The 25893-nt window shown below is 38.7% G+C and overlaps 1 protein-coding gene across 5 annotated transcripts in view; it reads left to right on the top strand.

Annotated features, from left to right (window-relative positions):
- MIPEP (mitochondrial intermediate peptidase) overlaps positions 1-25893 on the top strand; it is a 186301-nt gene that overhangs the window by 46971 nt on the left and 113437 nt on the right. For 4 of the 5 annotated variants that reach the window (XM_044777435.2, XM_070520407.1, XM_044777434.2 and 1 more), the window contains exons 11-12: positions 23010-23163; positions 24857-24934. In XM_044777435.2, coding sequence (XP_044633370.1) covers positions 23010-23163; positions 24857-24934 — 232 coding nt within the window. The remainder of the gene's footprint in view (positions 1-23009; positions 23164-24856; positions 24935-25893) is intronic. The other variant, XM_070520408.1, reaches the window with a different exon arrangement.

The raw sequence follows: 25893 nt of genomic DNA, 5'->3' as shown, positions 1-25893 counted from the left end.
AAGAACTCAAATTACAACAAAGACTTCTTTAGTTGAAAATCTCTCATTGACTAGTATTTCTGTACTTATTTCAATGACAATTAGTGTTCCTGATGAGGATTTTGAGATATTGATAAATTCTATTGTTCTTAATAAGAAAGACCTAATTTATACCATTTTGTCATAATGTGTTCTAGTTCTTTGAAAATTGAAAATTTATAAACCTATATGTGGCATATTTTTAACTAGAACAAATAGCAGAGCATTTATTGATCTTCATTTAGCAACTACGATGAATAATAATTTTCTTCCTATTTCTTTCTGAGGAAGAGGAATCGAAGTATTCTAGAGATTTCTTATTTCCAGAGTCAAATCAGTGAAACATCTTTATTAAAAATAGCAGTAAAACTCTCTTGTAAAACTGTAAAAGAGTTTGAGGTGATGAAAGGGATGGCAATGAAACAAAATCCTCCAAATACACTTAAATTTTACTATGTTTATGTTGGGCTGTGGCTCTGATATGCCGTAAGGTTCTGCATGTTGCCTCTACACTTTTCTGTTGTTTGAAGTCTTTAGATGATAGAAAAAAAAGTTCTTATGTAGTATCTATGCAGATAAGAAAGTTGTGGGCGAAGGAGCTGCGAGCAGCCTTCACCTGCAAACTCGGACGAGTCTGGTGCTGTAGTCGCAGGCCTCTTTTGAGCCGGGAGCACCAGACTTGAGGATTGCCCCTGCCCTTCAGCTTTGCCCAAGCAGGGGCAGTGGCCGCGTCCTGAGCTGTGTCTTGGATGGCCATTGGCATAGCACATAGGAGATAGCAGACGCAGAGTAGATGACTGATGCATGTTTACTGCCTTGACTCAAGCTTCTTCATGGTGTTGCTGTAATTTATGGGGTGCCTCCTTTTCTCCAGGCTGTGTGTCAGCTTCCTTGCATATATTTATCTGACCATCACTGGAGCCTGGGAAGTATTATCCCCGTTTTCCTGGTGAGGAAATGGTGGCCTAGAAAAGCCAAATAGCTTGCTCAGAGCACAGACCAGACCCCATAGGACACAGAGCCAGGAGTTGAACGTCAAACCCAGGGCTCTCCTCCTGACTGCCTTGGATTGTCACAAGCCTCTCTGAGCCTCAGTTTCCTCAAGTAAACTTAAGTAATAATTCTTGCTCCACCTGTCTCACAGAATTATGTAAGGAATACGGGAGACTCGTGATGTGAAAGTGCTTTGCAGATTGTAAAGCACTATGCAAATGTAATGTCATGTCAAACCGTTACACGTGTTGCTTCATCAATTGTGCTAACTCTATTATGTGTCATCAGTTTCTTTTCTTCTGTTAGCTTCTCCCCTTTGCGTGCAGGGCGCTCAGATATCCCTCCTCATGAAGCACAATAATTACCCCTCCCATGCTCCTCTCTCATTTTTCCCTTCGAAACCACCCCTAACAGTAGTCTATACTGGATGCTGCTTCTTTGTAATCTCTACAGTTTGATTAATAGCCCTGTCAGTCTATCAGACTGGTCTTTCCAAGTTATCAGCCACCTGCCAATCATAAAATTCAGTAACTTGCTTTAGTCCTCAACACCCCTAACATCCAAAGTTGTTGACATTGATTACTATTTCTTGTTTCCTAAAATTCTTTCTTCAGTGCATACCCTCAACTCCTTGTTCTCCACTTTCTCATTACTCACTCATTTCTCTGTTTAGTTCTCTTCTCTAAACTGGCAATTCTCAATCTCTTTGTTCGCCGTTGTGCAGCCTCAGGAGTGAACTCATGGTTCTGAGGCCCGGAGGATGATCAGTGGCTCCTCTCTCCTCTCACTCATGAAAGTATTTCGGGAAATGTGAGTAAGAATAAAGGAGACAAGTAGAGTGTTTCCTTTAGTACTTCAACTTGGAACACATACTTGTGAAAAACAGTTGAGTTCTTAGTCTAAACAAAAACAGGCCCTCAGTTATCTTCAGGATCGTTTTTTTTTTCAACTCACATCCATTATCATCCAGTTAAAAAGAAAACCTCAGCCCTTCTACTTACTGCCTCTTACCTTGGGGAGATTACTTACCTCATGTCCACCTCTCTTTTCTTCTTGGTAACTTGGGGGTAACAATATTACCTTGTAGGATTGTTTTTGCTACTAAATGAGATACATATAAAGGGCTTAACCCAATGTCATAGCCAGCATTCACTGAATGTTAATTGCCATCATCGCTGTGACTTTGGGATAACTTTCCATCTTGTAAATTACATTTAGGGAAAGTAGACATATTTGCAATATTGAAACTTCACTTGCCATCATGCAATCATGAATCTTTGCATTCTACACTCTGTTCTGGTTACTACTGCTGGAATCATCTTTCAACAGCACGGCATTTCTTTATTTCTCTCCCCTTCTTCCCAGCTCCTAATGGCGGCTGCTCCCACATTTGTGCATTCTTGGAGATATCCAGTAAATGGTGGCAAAACAAAGGCCTTTAGCTCTGCTCTCCTTCCTGGCACCTCGTAAAATTAACAAAAGACCGTCAGTATGTCTACTCTACATCTATGTATAACAATAGAACGGATCAGGAGAGTGAAACAGGAGATGTGATGATGTGACAGCAGGAACCAATAGGTACTATCTAAAGTTGATAAAACAGTAAATAAACGTTTGTTTTAAAAAGTGATAGAGATAACCACCAGGGAAATAAAAACAGACTATAAACACACCGAATTACCAGAAAGAAAAAGAAAATGCAGCCCACAGAGCCAAAGAAAAAAATAAAGGAAGCATTAAAAAGAACATAATAGAATTACATTGTCGAGAGGAGGGCACTAGGTGAGGCACTTTCATACACAGCTGATGAGAATGTAAAGTAATACAGGGGTTTTTTGGAGGGTGGTTTTCTTTTCTTTTTTTTTTGGTGAGGAAGATTGTCCCTGAGCTAACATCTGTTGCCAATCTCCCTCTTTTTGCTTGAGGAAAATTGTCGCTGAGCTAACATCTGTGCCAATCTCCCTCTGTTTCGTATGTGGGATGCTGCCGCAGCATGGCTTGATGAGTGGTGCAGAGATCTGCACCAGGATCTGAACCCACAAACCCTAGGTCACCAAAGCAGAGCACATGAACTTAACCACCAAGCCACCAGGCCGGCCCCTTGGAGGATGATTTTAAAGGATTATTTAAAAATTTAAAATCTCCTACTCTTTGCCATGATGTGTCATTTCTGTGATCTATCCTACAGATAGACTAGCATGGGTGTGACGGGGTGCCCACCACAGCGTTGTTTGTGGCAGAGAAACACTGACAACCAGCTGACTCACTGGGAGCAGAGGCAGACCAACTCAGGGAGGTTAGCTCTGGGTGTGTTTTCTGCAGAGAAGTTAAAATCAGGAAAACATGATGAAAAGTGTGGGCTCCTTTTATCATCACCATGTGTGGGCAGTCACTGATAGGATACTCCAGTGACAGGTGCTGGCTCTCCCTGGCCACCTCCCCTGGCCACACACGTCAGGGTAGGAGACGTGCTGAAGAAGGCACGGCACATGCTTGTCATTGGGTGACCGCAGCCCTGAGAGAGAATGAACTAGAGCTTTCTGTACCCTAAGGGATGGTATTTCAAATTAGGTCTTTGTTAAGAAAGGAACTTGCAGGGTAGTATGATTGTGTTTGTGTAGAAAGATATATATATCTGTATGTATTTCTGTGTATGTATATATACACACATGTAAACCTTTTCACACAAACAGAATTGGGATACACAAGAAATGGTTAACAGTAGTTACCTCTGGATGGTGCGAATTGTGAGCCAGGGGATATTATTGAGGGTTTTTTTCTTAAAAAAAGCAGGGAGTTTCTATTACTTTATAATACATTTGTTCTTAATCATTTCAAATTAATACCATTTGCTTTTCAGCATTTATAATAATTTTATTTAAGTTATGCAGATTTGAAGTCATATGTAGAATATTACATAAACTTATATTCTATGCTTAAATTGTTTTCTCCAAGCTAAATTCTCTCCTTGAATTTTGCCTGCTTATCACATGTGGGTGTCATGGGCACTTGGTAAGACAACAAATATTTTTAGGTTTTGGATAGGCTACGTTGTTGTTAGCTTTACTGTATTTCTTTTTGGTAACCATAGTCAAATAAGTTACATGTCTATTATAGTCTGAAAAGGTTTAATTTTAAGATGTAAGGGTTCTTTTTATTTTCTTATATTTACTTTTGTTCCTCTTTTTCTTTTTCTTAATTGAATTAAAATACACATAACAAAATATGCCATCTTAACCACTTTTAAGTGTGCAGTTTTTGTCTCTGTGAATTTGACTACTCTGAGTACCTCATATAAGTGGAATCATATAGTATTTGTCTTTTTGTGACTGGCTTGTTTCGCTTAGCATAATGTCCTCAAGATTCATCGATGCTGTAGCATACGGCAGAATTCCCTTCCTTTTTAGGGCTGAATAATATTCCTCTGTGTGTGTGTGTGTGTGTGTGTGTGTGTGTGTGTGTTATCCATTCAGTGATGGATGGACAATTGGGTTGCTTACATGTTTTAGCTATTGTAAATAGTGCTGCTATGAACATGGGTGTACAAATATATCTCTTTCTGAGACCCTGCTTTCAGTTCTTTTGGGTATATACTCAGAAGTGGAATTGCTGGGTCATATGGTAATTCCTTTTTTAAGAATTTTTTGAAGAGCCTCCATGCTGTTTTCCACAGCTATACCATTTTACATTCCCACCAGTAGTGCTTAAGGCTTCCAATTTCTCCATATCCTTACCAGCACTCGTTGTTTTCTGGTTTTTTTGATAGTAGTCATCTGAATGGGTGTGAGGTGGTATCTCATTATAGTTTTGATTTGCATTTCCCTAATGCAAATGTTGATTTAAGCATCTTTTCATGTGCTTATTGGCCATTCCTATATCTTCTTTGGGGAAATGTCAATTCAAGTCCTTTGCCAATTTTTGAATTTGTTTCTTTGTTTTTTTGTTGTTGAGTTTTAGGAGTTCCCTATGTATTCTAGATATTAATCCCTTATCAGATAAATGATTTGCAAATATTTTCCTGCATTCTTTGGGTTGCCTTTTTACTCTGTGGATAATGTCTCTTGATGTACAAAATTTTTCAATTTTCATGAAGTCCAATTTGTCTGTTTTTAATTTTGCTGCCTGTCCCTTTGGTGGCAAATACAAGAAATCATTGGCAAATCCAACAGCATGAAACTTTTGTCCTGTATATTCTTCTAAGAGTTTTATTGTTTTAGGGCTTATATTTATAATCCATTTTAAGTTAATTTGATCCATTTTGAATTAGTTTTTGCATATGGTGTTATGTAAAAGTCTAGCTTCATTCTTTTCCTGTGGTTATCCAGTTTTCCCAGCACCAATTGTTGAAAAGACTGTCCCTTTCTGCAGTGAGTGGTCTTGGCACCCTTATTAAAAATGATTTGACTATACAAGGGTTTATTTCTGGGCTCTCTGTTCTATTTCCTTGGCCTGTATGTCTGTCTTTATGCCAATACCATACTATTTTGATTACTGTAGCTTTCTAATAGGTTTTAAAATAGGAAGTGTGAGTCCTCTAGTTTTGTTCTTTTTCAAGATTGTTTTGGCTATTTGGCGTGTCTTGAGATTCCAAATGAATTTTAGGATGGGATTTTCTATTTCTGCAAAAGATGCCGTTGGGATTTTGATAGGGATTGCATTGAATCTGTAGATCGCTTTGGGTAATTGACATTTTAATAATATTAAGTCTTCTAATCTATGAACATGGACGCATTTCTATTTATTTATGTCTTTAATTTCTTTCAGCAATGTTTTGTAGTTTTAATTGTACAAGTCTTTCACCTCCTTGGTTAAGTTAATTCCTAAGTATTTCTATTGTTTTTGATGCTATAGTAAATGGAATTGCTTTTGTAATTTCTTCTCAGATTGTTCATTGTTCGTATATAGAAATGCCACTGATTTTTGTGTGTTGATTTTGTTTCCTGCTACTTTGCTGAATTCATTTATTAGTTCTAACAGCTTTTTTTGTGGAATCTTTAGGATTTTCTGCATATAGGATTATATCATCTACAAAAAAAATTAATTTACTTCTCCCTGTCCAATTTGGATGCCTTTTATTTCGTTTTCTTGCCTAATTACTCTGGCTAGAACTTCTAGTACCGTGTTGAATAGAAGTGGTGAAAGCACCCACCCTTGCCTTCTTCCTGATCTTAGAGGAAAAGCTTTCAGTCTTTCATCATTGAGTATTATGTTTGCTGTGGGTTTTTCATATATGGCTTTTATTTTGTGGAGGTGGTTTCCTTGTATTCCTATTAGTTCAGTGTTTTTATCATGAAAGAGTGTTGAATTTTGTGAAGTGCTTTTTATTCATCAGTTGGGATGATAATGTGGTTTTTTCCTTCATTTTGTTGATATGGCATATGTTGCTTGATTTTTGTGTGTTGAACCATCCTTGCATTCCTGGAATAAATCTCTCTTGGTCATTCATGGTGTATGATCCTTTTAGTGTACTGTTGAATTTGGTTTTCTAATATTGTGTTGAGAATTTTTGCTTCTATGTTCATCAGGAATATTGGCCTGTAATTTTCTTGTCTTATAATGTCTTTGTCTGGCTTTGGGATCAGGGTGATGTTGGCCTCATAGAATGAGTTAGGAAGTGTTCCCTCCTCTTCAGTTTTGTGGAAAAGTTTGAGAAGGATTGGTATTAGTTCTTTTTTAAATGTTTGGTAAAATTCACCAATGAAGCCATCAGGTTCAGGGCTTTTCTTTGTTGGAAGATTTTTTATTACTGATGCAATCTCTTGACTATTTATAGATTTATTCAGATTATCTATTTCTTCATGATTTACTCTTGGTAGCTTTTGTATTTCTAGGAATTTGTCCATTTCTGTAGGTTATGCAATTTTTTGGTGTACAGTTTGTTCATAGTACTCTCTTATAATTTTTTTGTTGTGTTTTTTGGGGTTTTTTGCTGAGGAAGATTCACCCTGAGCTAACATCTGTTGCCAGTGCTTTTCTTTTTGCTTGAGGGAGATTGTCCCTGAGCTAACAGCTGTGCCAGTTTTCCTCTATTTTGTATTGGTTTGCTGCCACAGCATGGCCAACAAATGGTGTAGGTCTGCGTCTGGGATCTGAACCTGTGAACCTGGGCCACAGAAGCAGAGTGCGTGAACTTAACCACTAGGCCATGGGGTGGACCCCTAATTTTTTTTATTTCTGTAGAATCAGCAGTAATGTCCCCACTCTCATCTCTGATTTTAGTAATTTGAGTCTTCTCTCTTTTTTTGTTAGTCTGTCTTGTTAAAAGTTTGTTAATTTTGTTGATTTTCACAAAGAACCAACTTTTGATTTCACTCATTTTCTCTATTGTTTTTCTGTTCTCAATTTCATGTATCTCTGCTCTCATCTTTATTAATTCCTTCTTTCTTCTACTTTTGGGTTTACTTTGTTCTTCTTTTTCTAGTTCCTTAAGTTGTAAACTTAGGTTGTTGATTTGAGATTTTTTTTTTTAAGATAAGCATTTATAGCTGTACATTTCTCCCTTAGCAGCACTTTTGCTGCATCCCGTAAGTTTTAATGTGTTTTGTTTTCATTCGTGTCTAAGTATTTTCTAATTTTGTTTGTCTTTTCTCCTTTGATCCATTGATTGTTTAAAAATTTGTTAATTTCCAAAATTTTGTGAATTTTCAAGTTTTGTTTCACATTATTGATTTCCAACATCATCCTGTTGTGGTCTGAGAAGATGCTTTGTATGATATCTATCTTTTTAAATCTACTCAGACTTAATGTGTGGCCTAACATATGGTCTATCCCAGAAAATGTTCCTTGTGCACTTAAGAAGAATGTGTATGCTGCTGCTGTTGGATGGAATATTCTGAATATGGCTGTTAGTTCTAGTTGATTTGTTGTGTTCAGTCCTCTATTTCCTTATCTATCTTATTGTCTGGTTGTTCTGTCCATTATTGTGAGTGGGGTATTGAAGTCTCCAACTATTATCGTAGAACTTGTATTTCTCCCTGCATTTCTGTCAGTTTCTGCTTCATATATTTTGATAGTCTGTCATTGTGTAAATGTTTTTAATTGTATTTTCTTGCAGTATTGAACCTTTTATTAACATATTATGCCCTTCTTTGTTTCTTCTAACTTTTTTTTAAAAGATTTTATTTTCTTCCTTTTTCTCCCAAAGCCCCCTGGTATATAGTTATGTATTTTTTAGTTGTGGGTCCTTCCAGTCATGGCATGCAGGATGCCACTTCAGCATGGCCTGATGAGTGGCACCATGTCTGCACCCAGAATTCAAACTGTCAAAACCCTGGGCCTCTGAAGCAGAGCATGCAAACCCAACCACTCGGCCACAGGGCCAGCCCCTCTTCTGACCTTTTTTGATTTAAAGTCTATTTTGTTTCCTATTAGTATAGCCACTCCTGCTTTCTTTTGGTTACTATTTCCATGGAATATCTTTTTCCAACTTTTCACTTTCAACCTTTGTGCCTTGAGATCTCAATGGAGTGTCTTGTAGATAGTGTATAGTTGGATCATGTGTTTTTATCTATTCTGCCAATCTTTGTGTTTTGATTGGAAAGTTCAACACATTTACATTTAAAGTAATTACTGATAAGGAGGGACTTGTGTCATTTTCCTATTTGTTTTCTCTATGACTTATAGCTTTTTATTTCTTCAGTGACTACGTTCCTGTCTTCTTTTGTGCTTAGTTGATTTTTTGTAGTGACATGTTTAATTTCCTTCTTAATTTTCTTTTTTGTATATTCTATAGTGGTTTTCTTTGTGATTGTCATGGGGATTACATTTAACCTTCTAAAATTATAACACTAATTTTAATTTATAGCCTCTTAACTTTAATAACATACAAAAACTCGAGCCTTTACAGTTCTGTCCCTTCCCCTTTAGGTTGTTGATGTTACAAAATTACATCTTTTTACATTGTGTGCCCCAAAACATAAACTAATAATTCTTTCAACTGTATCGGTCTCCTAAACAATGCAGAAAACAAGTTTTGGAATTACAAACAAAAGTTACAATAATACTAGGTTTTACATTAATAATTTTTTTTAATTTAAATGCATTGGTCTTTTAAATTATGTAGAAAACATACCTTTGTTTACAAAGTTACAAACCTTTGTTACAATAATACTAGTTTTTATAATTGTCCATGCCTTTACTGAGATCTTTGTTTCTTTGTACAGTCTCAAGCTACTGTCTAGCGCCCTTTTGTTTCACCCTTCCGGGCTCCCTTGAGCATTTCTCGCAGGCAAGTCTAGTGGTCATGAACTCTCTCAGCTGTTGTGTATCTGGGACTGTCTTCATTTCTCCCTCGCTTTTAAAGGACAGTTTTTCAGGCTATAGGATTCTTGGCTGAGTTTTTCTTTTTTGCACTTTGAATACATCAGGCCATTGTCTTCAGGCCCCCACAGTTTCTGCTGAGAAATCTTCTGGAAATCTTATTGAAGAGCTCTTGTATATGATGTTTCACTTCTCTCTTGCTGCTTTCAGGATTTACTCTTTGTCTTTGGCTTTTGAAAGTTTCCTCATAATGTGTCTTGGTATGGGTCTCTGAATTCACCTTTCTTGAAGTTTGTTGAGCTTCTCGGATATTTATATTTATGTCTATCTTAAAATTCGGGAAGTTTTCTGCCATTATTTCTTCAGATATTTTCTCTGCCCCTCTTTCTCTCTCTTCTTCTGGGACTCCCATGATGTATATGTTGGTTCTTTTTATGATGTTCCGTAAGTCTCTAGGCTCTGTTCACTTTTCTTCAGTCTTTTTTCTTTCTGTTCCTCAGCCTCTAATAATTTCTATTTTTATGTCTTCAAATTTACTGATTCTTTCTTCTGCCTGCTCAAATCTGCCTTTGACTCCCTGTAGTGAATTTTTCATTTCAGTTATTGTACTTCTCAGCTTCAGAATTGCTTTTTGGTTTCTTTTTAGGTTTTCTATCACTTCACTGATATTTCCATTTTGTTCACACATCATTTTCTTGACTTTTCCACATCTTCCTTGAGTTCTTCAGCATCTTTAAGACTGTTGTTTTAAATTCTTTGTCTAATATGTCTGCCATTAAGTCATTTTTAGGGAAAGATTCTATTCAATTATTTTTTTCCTTTCACTGGCCCAGACTTTCCTGTTTCTTTGTATGCCTTGCGATTTTTTGTTTAACAGTGGATATTTAAATAATTATGTGGTAACTCTGGAAATCAGGTTGTCCCCCTCCCCAGGGTTGCTGTTTTTGTTATTGATGGTTGTAGGCTGTCTTTGTGCTGAGGATCAGCCTGAAGCATAAACTTAATGTCTCCTTAGGTCTTTTCTAAGCCCTTACCTGGTTATGTGCAGTCACTTTCTAATTTTCCTCATAGATGCTGTTGTTTTTGAACATCCTGGTGTTTAATGTCTGGCCCCTGAAAGAAGAAACTTGAAAAATGGAGTGAAAAAGGGCTCTGGTGTTTTAAATCTCCTGGAAGTAACTAGAGCTGGAGGGGGAGGAACTGGGCAACAGTGGGAGGAGGTGCAACAGTGCTGGCTCGCTGCCTCTTTGTCTGTACCCCCGTGATCAGAAGCCGCAATCAGCAGTCAGAGCACAGATCTCCAGTATTTGGGGGACAGAGTCATTTTTGCCTACCCTAGTCCTCCGAGCTGTGTGCAGGCTGCTTCAGGAACACGTGCACAGCTGCCTGCCGTGTGGCTGGGCATGGTAGATGGACAGCTGCCACTGTGCTAAGAGCTGAAATTGACGGCAATTTACCCTCCACACCTTCCCCTCAAAGTTGCAACAGACTCGGAGTTCCAAGATAGTTACATCAGAGGATTCTGCCAGTGCAGTTGTTGTCTAGGTGAGGAGACATTCCTGGTGCTTCCTGCCTGGCATCCTCCCAGAATCCTCTATTCTCTTTTATTTTTGTATTGATTTTTATTATCTGGCAATAAAAAAAGTGAATTGCCTGGGCTGGCCTGGTAGCAAAGCGGTTAAGGTTGCCTGCTCCACTTGGGTGGCCCAGGGTTTGCAGGTTCAGATCCCAGGCATGGACCTATGCACCGCTTATCAAGCCATGCTGTGGCAATGTCCCATGTATAAAATAGAGGAAGATGAGCACAGATGTTAGCTCAGGGTGAATCTTCCTCAGCAACAAGAGGAGAATTGGTAGTGAATGTTAGCTGAGGGCTAATTGTCCTCAAAACAAAAACAAAAGCAAAAACAAAAAAAGTGAATTGTATTTTAAATCAAATTGTCTAGCATGCGTGTTTGTGGTTAATTTTTATTTCTATTTCTATTTGTTCATGTTCTATTTGTGGTTTGAACTTGACCTTTTGATTTTATACTTTAAGGTCAGTCTGGCCTGATTTAGTATCATAAGATAAGTGAATTAATTGTTTTTCACAAAACTAAGTTCTGCTTTAATGTTCTTTTATTCACTTAAACAAGTTTGTTTTGAGGGCTGATGAGATAAGGGTGTCAGCTCCCAAAAAGGGAACTTCTAATTACCCATAGACCTTATGTTAATTGTTTTTTTTTTTTTCCAGGAAGATTAGCCCTGAGCTAACATTTGCCACCAATCCTCCTCTTTTCACTGAGGAAGACTGGCCCTGAACTAACATCCGTGCCCATCTTCCTCTACTTTATGTGTGGGATGCCTGCCACAGCATGGCTTGCCAAGTGGTGCATAGGTCTGTGCCTGGGATTCAAACCAGCTAACCCCAGGCCGCGAAAGTGGAATGTGCAAACTTAACCACTACACCACTGGGCTGGCCCCATGATGTTAATTCTAATCTGAAAATATGTACTGTTGGCTTAAAGAAGGGTCATTTTTAAAGCCATTAAATTCAAATGATGGCTAATATATTACTTAGGACCATTTCAGTTATCATTGGTACAAACCCAGCTCAAACAAACTTAAGGAGAAGAGAGAATTCATTGATTGACAAAACTGAAAAATCTAGGGGTAGAGTTTAGAAACATTTGCAGCCAGGAGTACAGGAATACTCATTTTGTCCGGGCTGAGGTTCTGAGCATGTGGCTGCAACTGGTGGGGTGTATAAGTGGTCAGTGCTGCTTGAACCACCTGGAAAGGCTTTCCCATAAGGAAGAGGGTTCTGTAATGGGTAGAGCAGTGTGCAGATGGTGCTGCCGAGCTCCTTCTCCTTCTTCTTCTCTTCCTTTTCTCCCTCTTCCTCATCAGCATAACTAATATTTATTGAGTGTTTACTATGTTCACTTTTCTAAGAACTTGATGTATAGTACCTCATTTGAACTCTGCAGCAACCGCATGAGGCAGGTGTGGTTATTATCCCAAACCGAAGCACAGTGAAGGAAGTAGTTTGCTCAGGATCACGCAGTAAGTGGTAGAGTCGCGTTTCGCACTCATGCCTGCTAGTTCCAACCTCGTGCTCTGAATCAGCACTCTTTCATCTTCCAGATCTATACACTCTTTTTCCCATTCCTTAAATTTCAAGAATATGCTTCATCACACAAGTAAAAACTATACACATTCTGGAAAAAGGCACTTCCTACCCAAACTCACACCCAGGTGAAGCACATAAAGGCAACCTGGGTAGAAGGAGAAGCCCCTCCTGCAGGAGATTATGGTGACGCTGCTGCTCATGTCCCTTTGCTTCTAAGTCTAGCATCCTTCCGGTTTGCCTCTGCTGCTCAGAAACATCTTCTGGAACCCGGCTCTGCCAGTTTATCTGTTCTTCCAGACCCAGCCAGTTCCTCTGAACTCCTGGGGTCACTTCTTTTCCTTGAATGGTATCAATTCCACGTTCTGATTCCTCCTCTGCTGCCTGTGAAAGCTCTGAGTGACTCCACTGGACAGGCATTAGCCTTGCAATCCTTGATTACTTCCCCTTTTTTACACCCTAGGAAAGTATGTGTTTTTTGTTCACTTTGAATATCAAGTGTCCTAAAATCAAATACTAAGAGACTTCTGACCAAGCTTGAGTAACAGGAACCAAATTTACCCTCCTGCATACACAACTAAAAACAATCTGATAAGATATATTGTAACCGAACTCGGTGGGTTTGTCTCTTGGTGAGTTTGGAGCGGAAAAGCACAACCAAGGCTGAAGTGGGTGAAGAAAGGTTTATTGCTTGAACAAGCAGTGGAGAACACCGAGGATAGCCTCCAAAGCAGTGTCCCCAGAGCCTAGTGCAGGTGGAGACTTTCTACACCACAGTGCAGAGGGTGTCTTACCACCGTATAACAACTGGGCCCAGTCAGGGCACATGTGCAGGCCACTGCATGACAAGTTCAAGGTACTATTACTTAACGAGTTCAGTGCAACATGCCATTACATAACAAGTTCAAGGAACATGTCTTTATATGACGGGTCCATGGTAACTTTTGAACACTTAGAACTGGAGCAAACTGCAGGGGTCTTGTGCAACCATATAAGTTTCACGTAGGATGGCACATCTGCAAAAGTGGGACATCAACCTCTGGAAAACAGCGCATTTAGTTTTCTCCTTGTCTGGAGAACATTTGACACTCCATGTTAGTTGTTGATCAGATTCTCAGTAACCTTTTCCTTGCCTGGTTCCTGGTCACAGTCTGAGACTGTGATTGTCAGACATAGGAGAACTGTCAGTGCAAGACAGTGATCCTGGAAAGAGGGGAAACAGACGAGAGACCCCTGCCTACTTCTTGGAGGAACTTCCATATTACAGCCCTGGGATGGGGGCTGCAAGTGGCTCATGGTGGTCTCCCTGAGGGCTGGGAGCCCGCGGAGGCCGAGAAGGCTGCAGTCCACAGGACAGAATAGCAGAGCACAGAGCTACATAGAGAGAGCTCTGGAAATTGGAAGAGGGTCCCTCTTGAGTCTTCAGCTGAATCCTGTTCAGAGCATTGGTGTGAAGAAATGTGAGACAAGAACCATATGAAAGGAGCCGGAGGACAGTCATTGTCACACAGGGCCTTGGCTTACTCGTATTCCCATCATATTGGAACAACCTGATAACTTGTGGAATATCAGGTCGAATACTCAGAAAGGTACTGCCTCATTAGTGGAGGCAAATTAAGCCCAGACTTGTGGTTGCTCTGGCTCTTTGGAAGAAGGCTAAAAGCAAGCCTCTCCCAAGTGTGGTTTCTTAACAGTGGCCCTATTGGCTTTTTAAAAAAATGAATAGACTAATTTTCAGAGAAGTTTTAGGTTTATAGAAAAATTGATGGAAGTACAGAGAATTTGCATAAATCCCCTCTACTCCCTCACAGGTTTCCCTATTGTTAGCATCTTTCATTAGTGTGGTACATTTGTTACAGTTGATGAGACAATATTATTAGTTAAAGTCCATAGTTTACATTAGGGTTCCCTCTGGGTTATACATTCTATGGATTTTGACAAATGTGTAATGGCAGGTATCCACCCTCATAGCTTATACAGAGTAGTTTCACTGCTGTAAAAATTTCCTGTGTTCCGCCTGTTCATCCAGGCTCCCTCCGCTCCCTCCCTCCAGACCCTGGCAAACACTGGGTTTTTTTACTGTCTCCATAGTTTTGCCTTTTCTAGAATGTCATATAGTAGGAATCATACAGTATGTAGCTTTTTCAGATTGGCTTCTTTCACTTAGTCATATGCATCTAAGGTTCCTCTGTGTCTTTTTGTGGCTTGATAGCTCATTTCTTTTTAGTGCTAATATTTCATTGTATGGCTGTACCACAGTTTGTTTATTCATTTACTGAAAGACATCTTGGTTGCTTCCAAATTTGGGCAATTATGAATAAAGCTGTTATAAACATTCTTGTGCAATTTTTTATGTGGACATAAATTTTTCAACTCATTTGATTAATACCTAGGAGTGTGATTGCTGGATTGTATGGTAAGAATGTGTTTAGTTTTGAAAGAAACTGCCAAAATGTGTTCTGAAGTGGCTGTTCCATTTTGTGTTCCCACCAGCAGTGAGTGAGCGCTCCTGCTGCTCCACGTGCTTTTCAGCACTTGCTGTTGTCAGTGTTTTGGATCTGGGCCATTCGAATAGGTGTGTAGTGGTATCTCATTGTTTTAATTTGCGTTTCCCTGATGACGTATGATGTGGAGCATCATTTCATATGCTTGCTTGTCATCTGTATATCTTCTTTGGTGAGGGGTCTGTGCAGATTTTTTGTTCACTTTTTAGTTATTTGTTTTCTTGCTGCTGAATTTTAAGAGTTCTTTTTGTGTTTTGAATACCAGTTTTTAATCAGATATGTATTTTGCAAAGATTTTTTTCTTAGTCTATAGCTTGACTTTTCATTCTTTTAACAGTGTCTTTTTCAGAGCAGAAGTTTTTCATTTTAATGAAGTGCAATTTATTGATTTTTTTTTCATGGATTATGGTTTTCGAGTTGTATCTAGAAAGTCATTGCCAAATCCACTGTCACTTCAATTTCCTCCTGTTACTATCCAGGGGTTTCGTAGTTTTGTGTTTTATATTTAGGTCTGTGATCCATTTTGAGTTAATTTTTGTGGGAGGTGTAAGGTGTGTATCTAGATTCATTTTCTTCGCTTGTGGATGTCCATTTGTTTCAGTACCACTTTTTGAAAAGACTGTCCTTTCTCCATTTAATTGTCTTTGCTCCTTTGTCAGAGATCAGTGGCCTGTATTTTGGGTGTTTATTCCTGGGCTCTCTAGTCTGATCCATTGATCTATTTATCTATTCCTTTGCTAATTCTACACTGTCTTGATTACTATAGCTTTATAGTAGGTCTTAAAGTCAGACAGTGACGGTCCTCTGACTTTGTTCTTCTCCAGTACGTGTTAGCTGTTCTGGGTCTTTTGCCTCTCCATATAAACTTCGGAATCAGTTTGTCGATATCCACAGGATAACTTGCTGGGACTCTGATTGCATTGAAAACTGACGTCTTAGCAATAGTGAATCTTTGTATCCATGAAAATAGAATAACTCTCCATTTATCTAGATCTTTGATTTCTTTCGTCAGAGTTTTGTATTTTTCCTCAGGTAGATCTTTTAAAGATTTATATCTAAATATTTCTGGGGGCGGGGTTGTTAATATAAATGATATTGTTTTCTAATTTCAAATTTCCATTTTTTGTTGCTGGTATATAAGAAAGCAATTGACTTTTGTATATTAACCTTGTATCCTGCAACCTTGATATAATCGCTCATTACTTCCAGGAGTTTCTTGGTCATTTCTTTGGGATTTTCTACATAGGTAATCACATCATTTGAAAACAAAGACAGTTTTATTTCTTTCTTCCCAATCTCTGTAACTGTTGTTTCCTTTTCTTTGTCTTATTCCATTAGCTAGGTCTTCCAGCACAACGTGAAAAGGAGTTGTGAGAAGGGACATCCACGCCTTGTTCCTGATCTTAGCAGGAAAACATCTAGTTTCTCACCATTAAGTATGATATTAGTGTAGGTTTTATGTAGATGTTCTTATCAAGTTGAGGAAGTTCCCCTCTATTCCTAGTTTGCTGAGGGTTTTTATGTGAATGGATGTTGGATTTTTCAAATGCTTTTTCTGAATTTATTGAAATGCCCATATGATTTTTCTTTTTTAGTCTGTTGATATGATAGATTACATTAATTGGTTTTCAAATGTTGAACTAGTTTGCATACCTGGAATAAATCCCACTTGATCATGGTATATAATTGTTTTTATACATTGTTTTGATGTGCTAATATTTTCTTGGGAAAACATTTTTGCAACCATGTTCATTAGAGATAGTAGTTTGTAGTTTTCCTTTCTTGCTATTTTTTTTGGTTTTGGTATTAGGGTATGCTGGCCTCACAGAATAAGTTAGAAAGTAATCCCTTTGCTTACATATTCTGGAAGAGATTGTGGAGAGTTGCTATGATTTCTTCCTTAAATGTTGGTAGATTCAGCACTGAATCCATCTAGGTCTGGTACTTTCTGTTTTGGAAGATTATTAATTATTGATTCAACTTCTTTAATAGATATGGGCCTGTGCTTATTATCTATTTCTTCTTGGATGAGTTTTGGTAGATTGTGTCTTTCCAGGAATTGATCTTTTTCATCTAGGTTAGCAAATTTGTGACTTTAGAGTTGTTCATAATATTCCTTTATTATCCTTTTAGTGCCTATTGGATCATTAGTCATATTCCCTGTTTCATTTCTGAGATTAATAATTTGTCTTCTGTCTCTCTCTTTTTTAGTTAACGTGGTTAAAGGTTTGTAAATTTTCTTGCTATTTTTAAGAACCCAGCTTTTGATTTCATTGATTTTTTTTTTCTATTGATTCCCTGTATTGAGTTTCATTGACTACTGGTCTAATTAAAAAATTTTTCTTCTTCTTGTTACTTTGGATTTAATTTGCTCTTGTTTTTCTAGCTTCCTAAAATAGAAGCTTGGATCATGGACTTTAGATCTTTCTTCTTTTCTAATATATGTATTCATTCCTATAAATGTCCCTCTAAGCACTGCTTTCACTGCAGCCTGCAAATTTTGGTAAGTTGTATTTTCATTTTGTTCAAATACTTAGAAATTTAAAAATTTCTCTTGAGACTTCTTTTACCCATGTGTTATTTAGGAGTATGTTGTTTAATCTTAAATATTTTAGGATTTTCCACCTATCTTCCTCTTACTGGTTTCTAGATTAATCCCATTGTGTTCTGAGAGCATACAGTGTATGTTTTCTATTCTTTTAAATTTGTTAAGATGTATTTTATTTGCCAGAATATGGTCTGTCTTAGTGAATGTTGCTTGTGACCTTGAGAAGAAAGCTGTAGTTAGATGCAGCAGTCTCCAGATGTCAATTGTGTCCAGTTGATTGACGGTGCTGTTGAGTTCAACTTCGTCCTCACTGCTGGATCTGTCCGTTTCTGATAGAGGGATGTTGAACTCTTCGACTATAGTAGTAGATTCATCCATTTCTCCTAACAGTTCTGTCAGTTTTTGCCTCACATATTTTGATGCTCTGTGTTAGGTGCGTACGCATTAGGGATTGTTCTGACTTCTTGGAGAACTGACTCCTTTATCATTATGTAATGCCCCCCTTTATCCCAGATAACTTTCATTCTCTGAAGTCTTCTCTGACTGAAATTAATGTAGCTACTCCAACTTTCTTTTGATTAACATTGTATAGTTTCCATTCCTTTACATTTAATCTATCTGTGTCTTTATATTTAAAGTGGATTTCTTATAGACAACATATAGTTGGATCTTATTTGTTTAATCCACTGTGACATTCTCTGTCTTTCAATTGTTGTATTTAGACCATTGATGTTTCAAGTGATTACTGATAGAATTGAATTAATATCTATCATATATGTTGCTGTTTTCTAATCATTGCCCTTATTCTTAGTTTCTTTTTTCTTTGTATTTTTTTGTCTTCCACTCTTTTTCTGCCTTTTATGGTTTTAATTGAGTATTTTGTATGATTCCAGTTTTTCTCCTCTCTTTTTTAATCTTTTTAAGTAGTTGCCCTAAAGTTTACAGTATACATTTACAAGTAATCTAAGTCCACTTTCACATAATACGATACTGCTTCATAGGGAGTGCAAGTGCCTTATAACAGAGTTTTCCCAATTCTTCTTTTCAATCCCTTATACCATTGCTGTCATGCATTTTGCTTATCCATGAACTGTAACCACTGAATACATTGTTGCTATTATTATTTTGAACAAACTTATCTGTTGGGTCATTTAAGAATAAGAAAAAAAAGATTTTTTATATCTTTATTTCTCTCTGTAACACTCTTCCTTTCTTTATGTAGATCAAGTTTCTGGCCTATCTCATTTACTTTCTTGCTAAAGAACTTCTTTTAACATTTCTTGCAAGTCAGGTCTACTAATGAGAAATTTCCTCACTTTTTGTCTGAGAAAGTCTTTATTTCTCCGCCTTTGAAGGATCATTTTGTTGGATACAGAATTCTAAGTTTGTGGTTTTTCATTTCAACCTTTACGTATTTCACCCCACATTCTTCTTGCCTGTGTGGTTTCTGAAGAAAAGTCTGATGTAATTCTCATCCTTCTCTGCTATAGGTAAGGTCATATTTTTTCTTCGGGCTTCTTTGAAGATTTTTTCTTTGTCTTTGATTTTCTGCAGTTTAAAAATGATATGCCTTAGTGTGTGTGTGTGTGTGTGTGTGTGTGTATTTTTTTCTGTTGTATTTTTCCTTCTTGGTGTTCTCTGATCTGTGACTTAGTACTTGTCTTTAATCTGGAAAGTTCTCAGCCATTATTACTTCAAATATTTCTTATGTTCCCTTCTTTCTCTCTTCTCCTTTGGTATTCTTGTTATGTGTACATTACGCCTTTTGTAATTGTAATTGTCCCATAATTCTTTGGGTATTCTCTTCTGTCTTTGTGATTCTTTTTACTCTTTGCATTTCAGTTTTGGAAGTTTCTATTGACATTTCTTCAAGCTTACTGAGTCTTTCCTTGGCTGTATCTACTGTATGGATGAGCTCATCAAAGGCGTTCTTCATTTCTGTTAAATGCTTCTGATTTCTAGGATTTCCTTTTGATTCTTTTTGAGAGTTTCCATCTCTTTGCTTACGTTACCCATATATTCTTGTGTGTTTTCTACTTATTCTTTTAGAGCCCTTAGCGTTATTAATCATAGTTGTTTTAAATTCCCAATCTGATAATTCCAAAATTTCTGACATATCTGAATCTGGTTCTGATGCTTGTTCTGTCTCTTCAAACTATGTTTTTTGTCTTTTAGCATGACTTGAACTTTCTGTTGAGTGTTTGGCGTGATGTACTGGGTAAAAGGAACTGAGATAAATAGGGCTTTAGTGTGAGGTTCTGTGTCTGGCTAGGGTTTAGGCTGTGTGTACTTTTTGCGGTAGCTGTTGATTTGGAGGCTAAACTTACCTCTGGTGTCCTTTTTTAGCTCTCCTGTTGTCTTTGAGTTTCTCTGGAGACTTCCACTAAAATAAGGTCTGAGACGTACAGTTCTCGCAGTTGTATTCTCCCTTTATTATGCAGGAGCCCTGTTGATGTGGTGGCGGTGTGTGCAGGGAGAAGTCCTATTATTAGTTTGCAGTCTGTTAATGAGCATGTGCCCATGGGCTGTGGCTTTCACAATGCTTTTCAGGTTTCCCTTCCCTGCTTTGATGAGACAGGAGGCTAAGGGGGCTCCAGTTGGTATTTCTCTTCCTCCAGGTAGGTTAGGCTCTGGTAAGATAGTGTCTTTTGAGGGCAGGCCTTATTAAGAATAACAGAATGCTCTAGCATATGTGTCTTTCATAATGGCAACTTTTCCCTTCCCCTGTGGAAGCATGGGACAATTTTTCTCTATCTTCACTGTGAGACCATGGTAAGGCTTCTGCAGGTAAAACTCATAAGAGTGTGGGGACTCCCCCCGTAAACTGGGCCTCCCTGGAGTTTTTAACTCTCAGACTTGTCCACACTAAGCTTCCAGCAGTTTGTCAATTGTAGTTTAAATTTTGCTGCCTTGCCACTACTTTCCACTGTAGAATCCTGTGAATTGTGATTCTCTGTATCTGCCTGCCTGTCTTTCCAATTTGGGGAGCAGCAGGTTGCTCTGTGATCTCAATTCTTTGCTGGATCTAAGAAGACTTGTTGATTTTCAGTTTGTTCAGCTTTTTACTTGTTATTAGGATGGATCAGTACTTTCTAGGCTCCTTACATGCCAGACCAGAAACCGGAAGCATCAATTATTTCCTGTTTTTCAATGCATTTTCTCCCCCTTTCCACGATATCTCCCTTTCTTTGGCTTCTCTAGTGCTGTAACTTTTCTTCTCTGTCTGCCTTTCCGCTCCTTCAACGGGAACTTCAGGGATCTGCTCTTGACCCACTTTTCACCCTGCCTCCCCCTCCCCCAATGACCCCATCTCCTTCTCCAGCTTTTACACATACCCAGACGATGGAGTCTCCTCCATCATAACATCCTGAGTGTCACATCTTATGGGCACCTCCAAGTCAGTGTCTCCAAGACAGAATTTATTTTCTGTGGTCCCTCCGTCTTTCTCCTGTAATGCACCACACCCTCCTTTCTTCTCCCACAACACACCCACACTCTCTTCCTTTTTTTGTGTTCATTGCTCTGATTAAATGACTCTGCCATTGTATCAACCCATTTGCTCAAGCCAGAACCCTGTGTATTATTCTAGACCATTCTTTCTCACTCACCCTCCAAATCTAGTCACTCACACAGTCCCAAAACTTTTTCATCTCAGAGAAAAAGAAATTCAAATCTGCCTCCTTGTCCTTGACCACACTGCTCTTGCCCTCATTCAGACCCTTATTAGTTTACTGTCTGTGCTCCCTGCCTCTCCTGCGTTCCATCCTCCATGCTGCCAACCCCATGGTGTTACAGAAAGCATCACATTGCTCTCTTGCCTACAGAAGCCGTCTCCCATGTCTCTCAATCTGTGAGCAGTCCATTGAGGGTATGGACATAAAATATTAGAAATTCTGTTTAGGTTGATTTTTCCTTATCTCAACTTATAAAAGTGTCCCTTCTTTTGGTTTTGAAATGTAGTAGAACAATAGCACATGCATATAATTTATAAATATATTAAGGTTGAATACTCACAAGTTATTTTATTGATGGGGGTGTATGATCAAAAAGTTGAGAGACCACGTGCCTACAGTATAAAATCCCAATTCCTGAGGTTTGTGTACCAGGCCCCCACTTCTCTGGACCCTGCCCACTTGTGTCCAGACTCCTCTCCCACTCTTTCCTGTTTATCCCCTCCACCGTGAACTGTCATATTTAACCAGGTGGTTACTAGAAGTTACCAGGCTATTTCATGACTTCATACTGTCCTTATGCTGTTGCCTCTCCCTGGAATTCCCTGATTATTACTCCCTTCTCTCATCCCTCATCCTCGCCCTGCCCAGTAGCCTCCTTTTTCTTTTCTGTGACCACCTCCTGTTCCCACCCCCACTCTGCATGTAAAGTTGTCTCGCACTCTCTTGCTGTCCCACCGTGAGTGCGCGTTCACTCATCCCTCAGTGTCTCTTGAGCAGCTACTCTGTGCCCACTGCTCTCGGCTCGGCAGACACCGTGTGGTCAGTTCCCTTCTCTGCCTTCTTCACTCTGAGCTCCTCAGACACCGACTCTCTTCTCATTCCTTACCTCCAAAGCCAGCAGGTTAGTCGACAGCCTGCATAAGTGAATGAATCCATGAGTGAGGGCACCGGACCACTAATGTCTCTTTCAACAGTGAGGTTCTGTTTTTATGAAAAATTGATCAGAAATTTAGGTTGTAAACTTGTAGATTTCTGTAGCCAAAATCTCATTTGTGGTGCAATTTATGCTCACTCACAAAATCCTATCACTCATTTAGTAATAAGCATAAATTTGTATATATTGTATATATAAGTTTGTATATATTTGTTAATCCCAGAAAGTGGAAATAGATTAAATATCTACTGTTATTCTACAGCCGTTCTTTCTAGCTGTGGTTATAAAGTTTGGCCTGACTTAAAAACTCAAAAGTGAACGTTCCCATCACATATTCTGGATGTACTTTGGTCTCTGTTGGAATAGGACATGAAAGAGTTGTTTCTGCATGAAGAACAATTAACTTAACAGTCTGTTATCCTTCATTTAAGATATATAACTACAAAACAGATAAGATCCAATTGTTTATATTACAGAGATTTTTCCATTAACATATTTTACTGGGTGTGAACTTTAGATTCACTTAGTGTGCCTCAAGACTTGGATTTGTTTAATATTTATGTGATACGAGTCACAGCTTTTGAGAATATAACACATTTCGTGAAGTGAGGTTTACTGTTATAGCTCAAAATGGTCAGACTTTGCATAGAAGCAGGCGTAATTGTGCCGTGTGGGTAATTGAGGCAGGGTGCTTAATTGAGTCAGTGAAAGAGTAAGTAACCTGGGAGAGATGAAGATTGGGGACTAGTATGTCTACCTTAATTACTAGTATTACTCTTACTACCAGTAATAGACTGCTGTACTTCTGAGGAAAACTGAGTGAGAATCCTTCAGAAGGTAGAGATAAATCTTTATGTTTTCAGTCCTTTTTTAGCTACTGTGGCCCAAATTTTAAATGAAAAGTTAACTGAATTTACCTTATGAAATTGAAGTAAACAAAAATGCTGTGAACATCTTTTCTCTCTCTTAGGTATAATATTGAGCCCAGTTTATATTGCCCATTTTTCTCCCTTGGAGCATGCATGGAAGGCCTGAATATTTTGTTTAACAAACTGTTAGGGATTTCGTTATATGCAGAGCAGCCTGCAAAAGGAGAGGTGTGGTGTGAAGATGTTCGGAAACTGGTAAGCATCCCTGTTGGCGTCTAGTTGCATCGCTTTCTCTCTCGGGTTTGCTAGTTGAGTTCACAACAGTCTCGTCTGAGGTTAGCTTGGCCCTGTTGGAGCGTCTCTCACCTCGTTCCTGTCTCACAGAGAAGCCAAATCACTGCTTCAGATTTAGGACACTGTATAAAAGACACATTTTCCTCTAAGATCAGTTGTTGCCTGAAATTGATGTAAACGTATAACGGCAGAGTTGGTTCTCCGAAAACAATTTTTCGAGGAACTTGGTAGAAAGTTGAGTCTTCGTATGTTGACAAATTCTAGTTGAAGGAAAATTTGTCTCTACTTTTCATATTTCTGCAGTGCTAAGTGTCCCTGTTGGTTAATTCCAGAACCCATTGCATCAGTCAGTTTTCCTTTCCTTCAATCCCTTTCCTGTCCTGTAGGAGCTTATATTTGCGTCAGATTTTAATTTAGATCCTGTGTTCTGATTTGGCTTCTTTGCTGGTAAGTTCAAGCCTAGTTACGTCCTTCTCCTGTTAGGGCCCCTTTATTTGAGATGTGAATATTTTTGTGTTTTCCTGATAAGAGTTTGAGGACTTACTGACCCATGTGTTTATCGCAAAGCCTTTGTGTTGTTGTTGTTTTGCTTTTTTGCTTATAGGCTTACCACACGATTCTTTTCACTGTATTTCAAGAAATGAAAGCTAGCTAGCTCATTGTCCCTTGCCTAAGTTTTGTGAGAATAGAATAGGTGTGGTGGTGAAATTGAAAGAATTGAATGGGAGTACATTTCATCACTGCGCTTAATTACCGAAGTATCTATCTATTTGTATATTATGTACTTTAAAAAATGATAGAGATTGATAAAATGTGTAGATACAGTGAAAAGCAAAACTGGTAGCAGAAGAGTGAAAGGACAAAATGCGAGTGATTTTGAGGTCTCCCCCACCGCAGGAGGCGAGCCCATCGGGTAGCACTGTTTGCCAGTGTTGTTCACTGCTGTATCCCGGATGCCTTGAACAGTTGTTAGCACCGAGTAGGTTCTTAGTAGATGTTTGTTCAATTAATGAATATATGCTTGCAAGAAGTTTTGAAGCATAAAATTGAGGTTCTCTTTGGCAGAATCTTCAAGTTGTGAAAAGACAAAGGGGGCAAGAGGGAGACTAGTGGTTGAGCTCTCTCCTGTAAGCTGTGCCTCTTCTACAGGCCCGACGGGGAAACAGGAATGAACAATGATATTGCTGCTCCTCAGCTGGAGCCAGAAGCTCCCTTTTGTTGTTTCTGTATTTGAGGGTTATAATTTGTATGGGCATATATCATTACATTCTAAGATTTGAAGGAGAAAACCAGTTTGTTTCTAAAGTTGTCAAGCCAGCACTTATTCCCGATTCTTTTGGGTGGTTTGCGGCGGTCTGAAGAGCCGTGTTTGGGAGAGGCGTTGCTGAGACTGGCAGTCAGATGAAGGGCCGGGACGGGGAGGGTCTCCTCTCCTGGACGGAGTTTCCAGTTTAAAATCATCTGAGAGATGGAGCAAAGCAGGTTGAGGAAAAAGTGGAGTCTATCTTGAGATAATATGGAATGTAAGAAGTAATAAAATGTTTATATTTGTAGCTGTGGATGTTTTATATACAAATTCTTGTGTTAGGGATATTTTTCACTTTTGGAGTTTCTGATAGCCTCATTCACCACTAAATTTAAATTTTTTTTCTAGGCTGTCGTTCATGAATCTGAAGGATTGCTGGGGTACGTTTACTGTGATTTTTTTCAGCGAGCAGACAAACCACATCAGGTGAAGCTTTATTTACAAACTTGTCTCTCTAGAAGTGATAGCAGTCAATTTGTATTAATGTGAACTTTCTATGTCATTTTTGTAGTTCTCTTATATTTAAAAGGCATTAATGATAGTTACTAAGTATGTAAATTTGAAGTTAGGATGCGATTGAAAGATAATAAAGGTTATGAAAATAGTTAGGTCAATCTGTATCTGTCACTTTCATCTGGTCCTGATAATAATGGTGGTAGCTGACATTTTATGAGCCCCTCTTAAGGGCCAGCCCTCTATATACATCACATCTTTGAATGTTCACCTCAGCCTTTTGAGTAGGCACTAACATTATGAGGAAACTGAGGCCAGGGAGGTTAAGTTACTTACCCAGATTGCACAGCCAGAAGTGCTAGGATATGAAGCCAAACATTCTGACTAGAGCCCCAGCTCATAGCTACTTTCCATACTTGGCGGTGGGCCTAGTTTAGCGTTACAGGAGGTAGGTCCATATGGAAGCCTCATCAACCACCTGTTTGCTCCTCGTGTGGAATACATGAGGGTCTTTTCCTTTAGCTGTGTACCAGGTTTGCCAGTCAGTCAGCTTCAGCAGTTTCGGGTAATTTGATGGGAAATGCCAAGGGTTCAGGTTTTAAGTTATAACAGAAATAATGGTACCTCCTATTTGAAAAGTCATTCACAATTTCCAAAGCATCTTAATAGATGTGAGCTTAAAAAATCTGTGCAACTGATCTGGGATTTGACAAGGTGGAGATGAGGCTCATAGAGGCAAACCAGCTTCCAGGAGGGTTTGGCCAGTAGGTGTTGAAGGTGGTGCCAGAGTCTAGGGCGTTGGACTCCAAGTTCTGTGTTCTTCGTCTTTGCTTGAATGACTGGTGGAGAGTCCAGGTTTGTGATTGGGAGCCCTGGCTCCTAGTGCTCAGCCCGGGTTCAGATCTGAGGTGCAGCAATCCAAGTTGTGTGTC

This window comes from Equus asinus, chromosome 11 (genome assembly GCF_041296235.1).
Source record: "Equus asinus isolate D_3611 breed Donkey chromosome 11, EquAss-T2T_v2, whole genome shotgun sequence".
Taxonomy (NCBI): domain Eukaryota; kingdom Metazoa; phylum Chordata; class Mammalia; order Perissodactyla; family Equidae; genus Equus; species Equus asinus.
The sequence above is the reverse complement of the archived record's forward strand: the minus strand, read 5'-3'. Positions and strand labels throughout refer to the sequence as shown.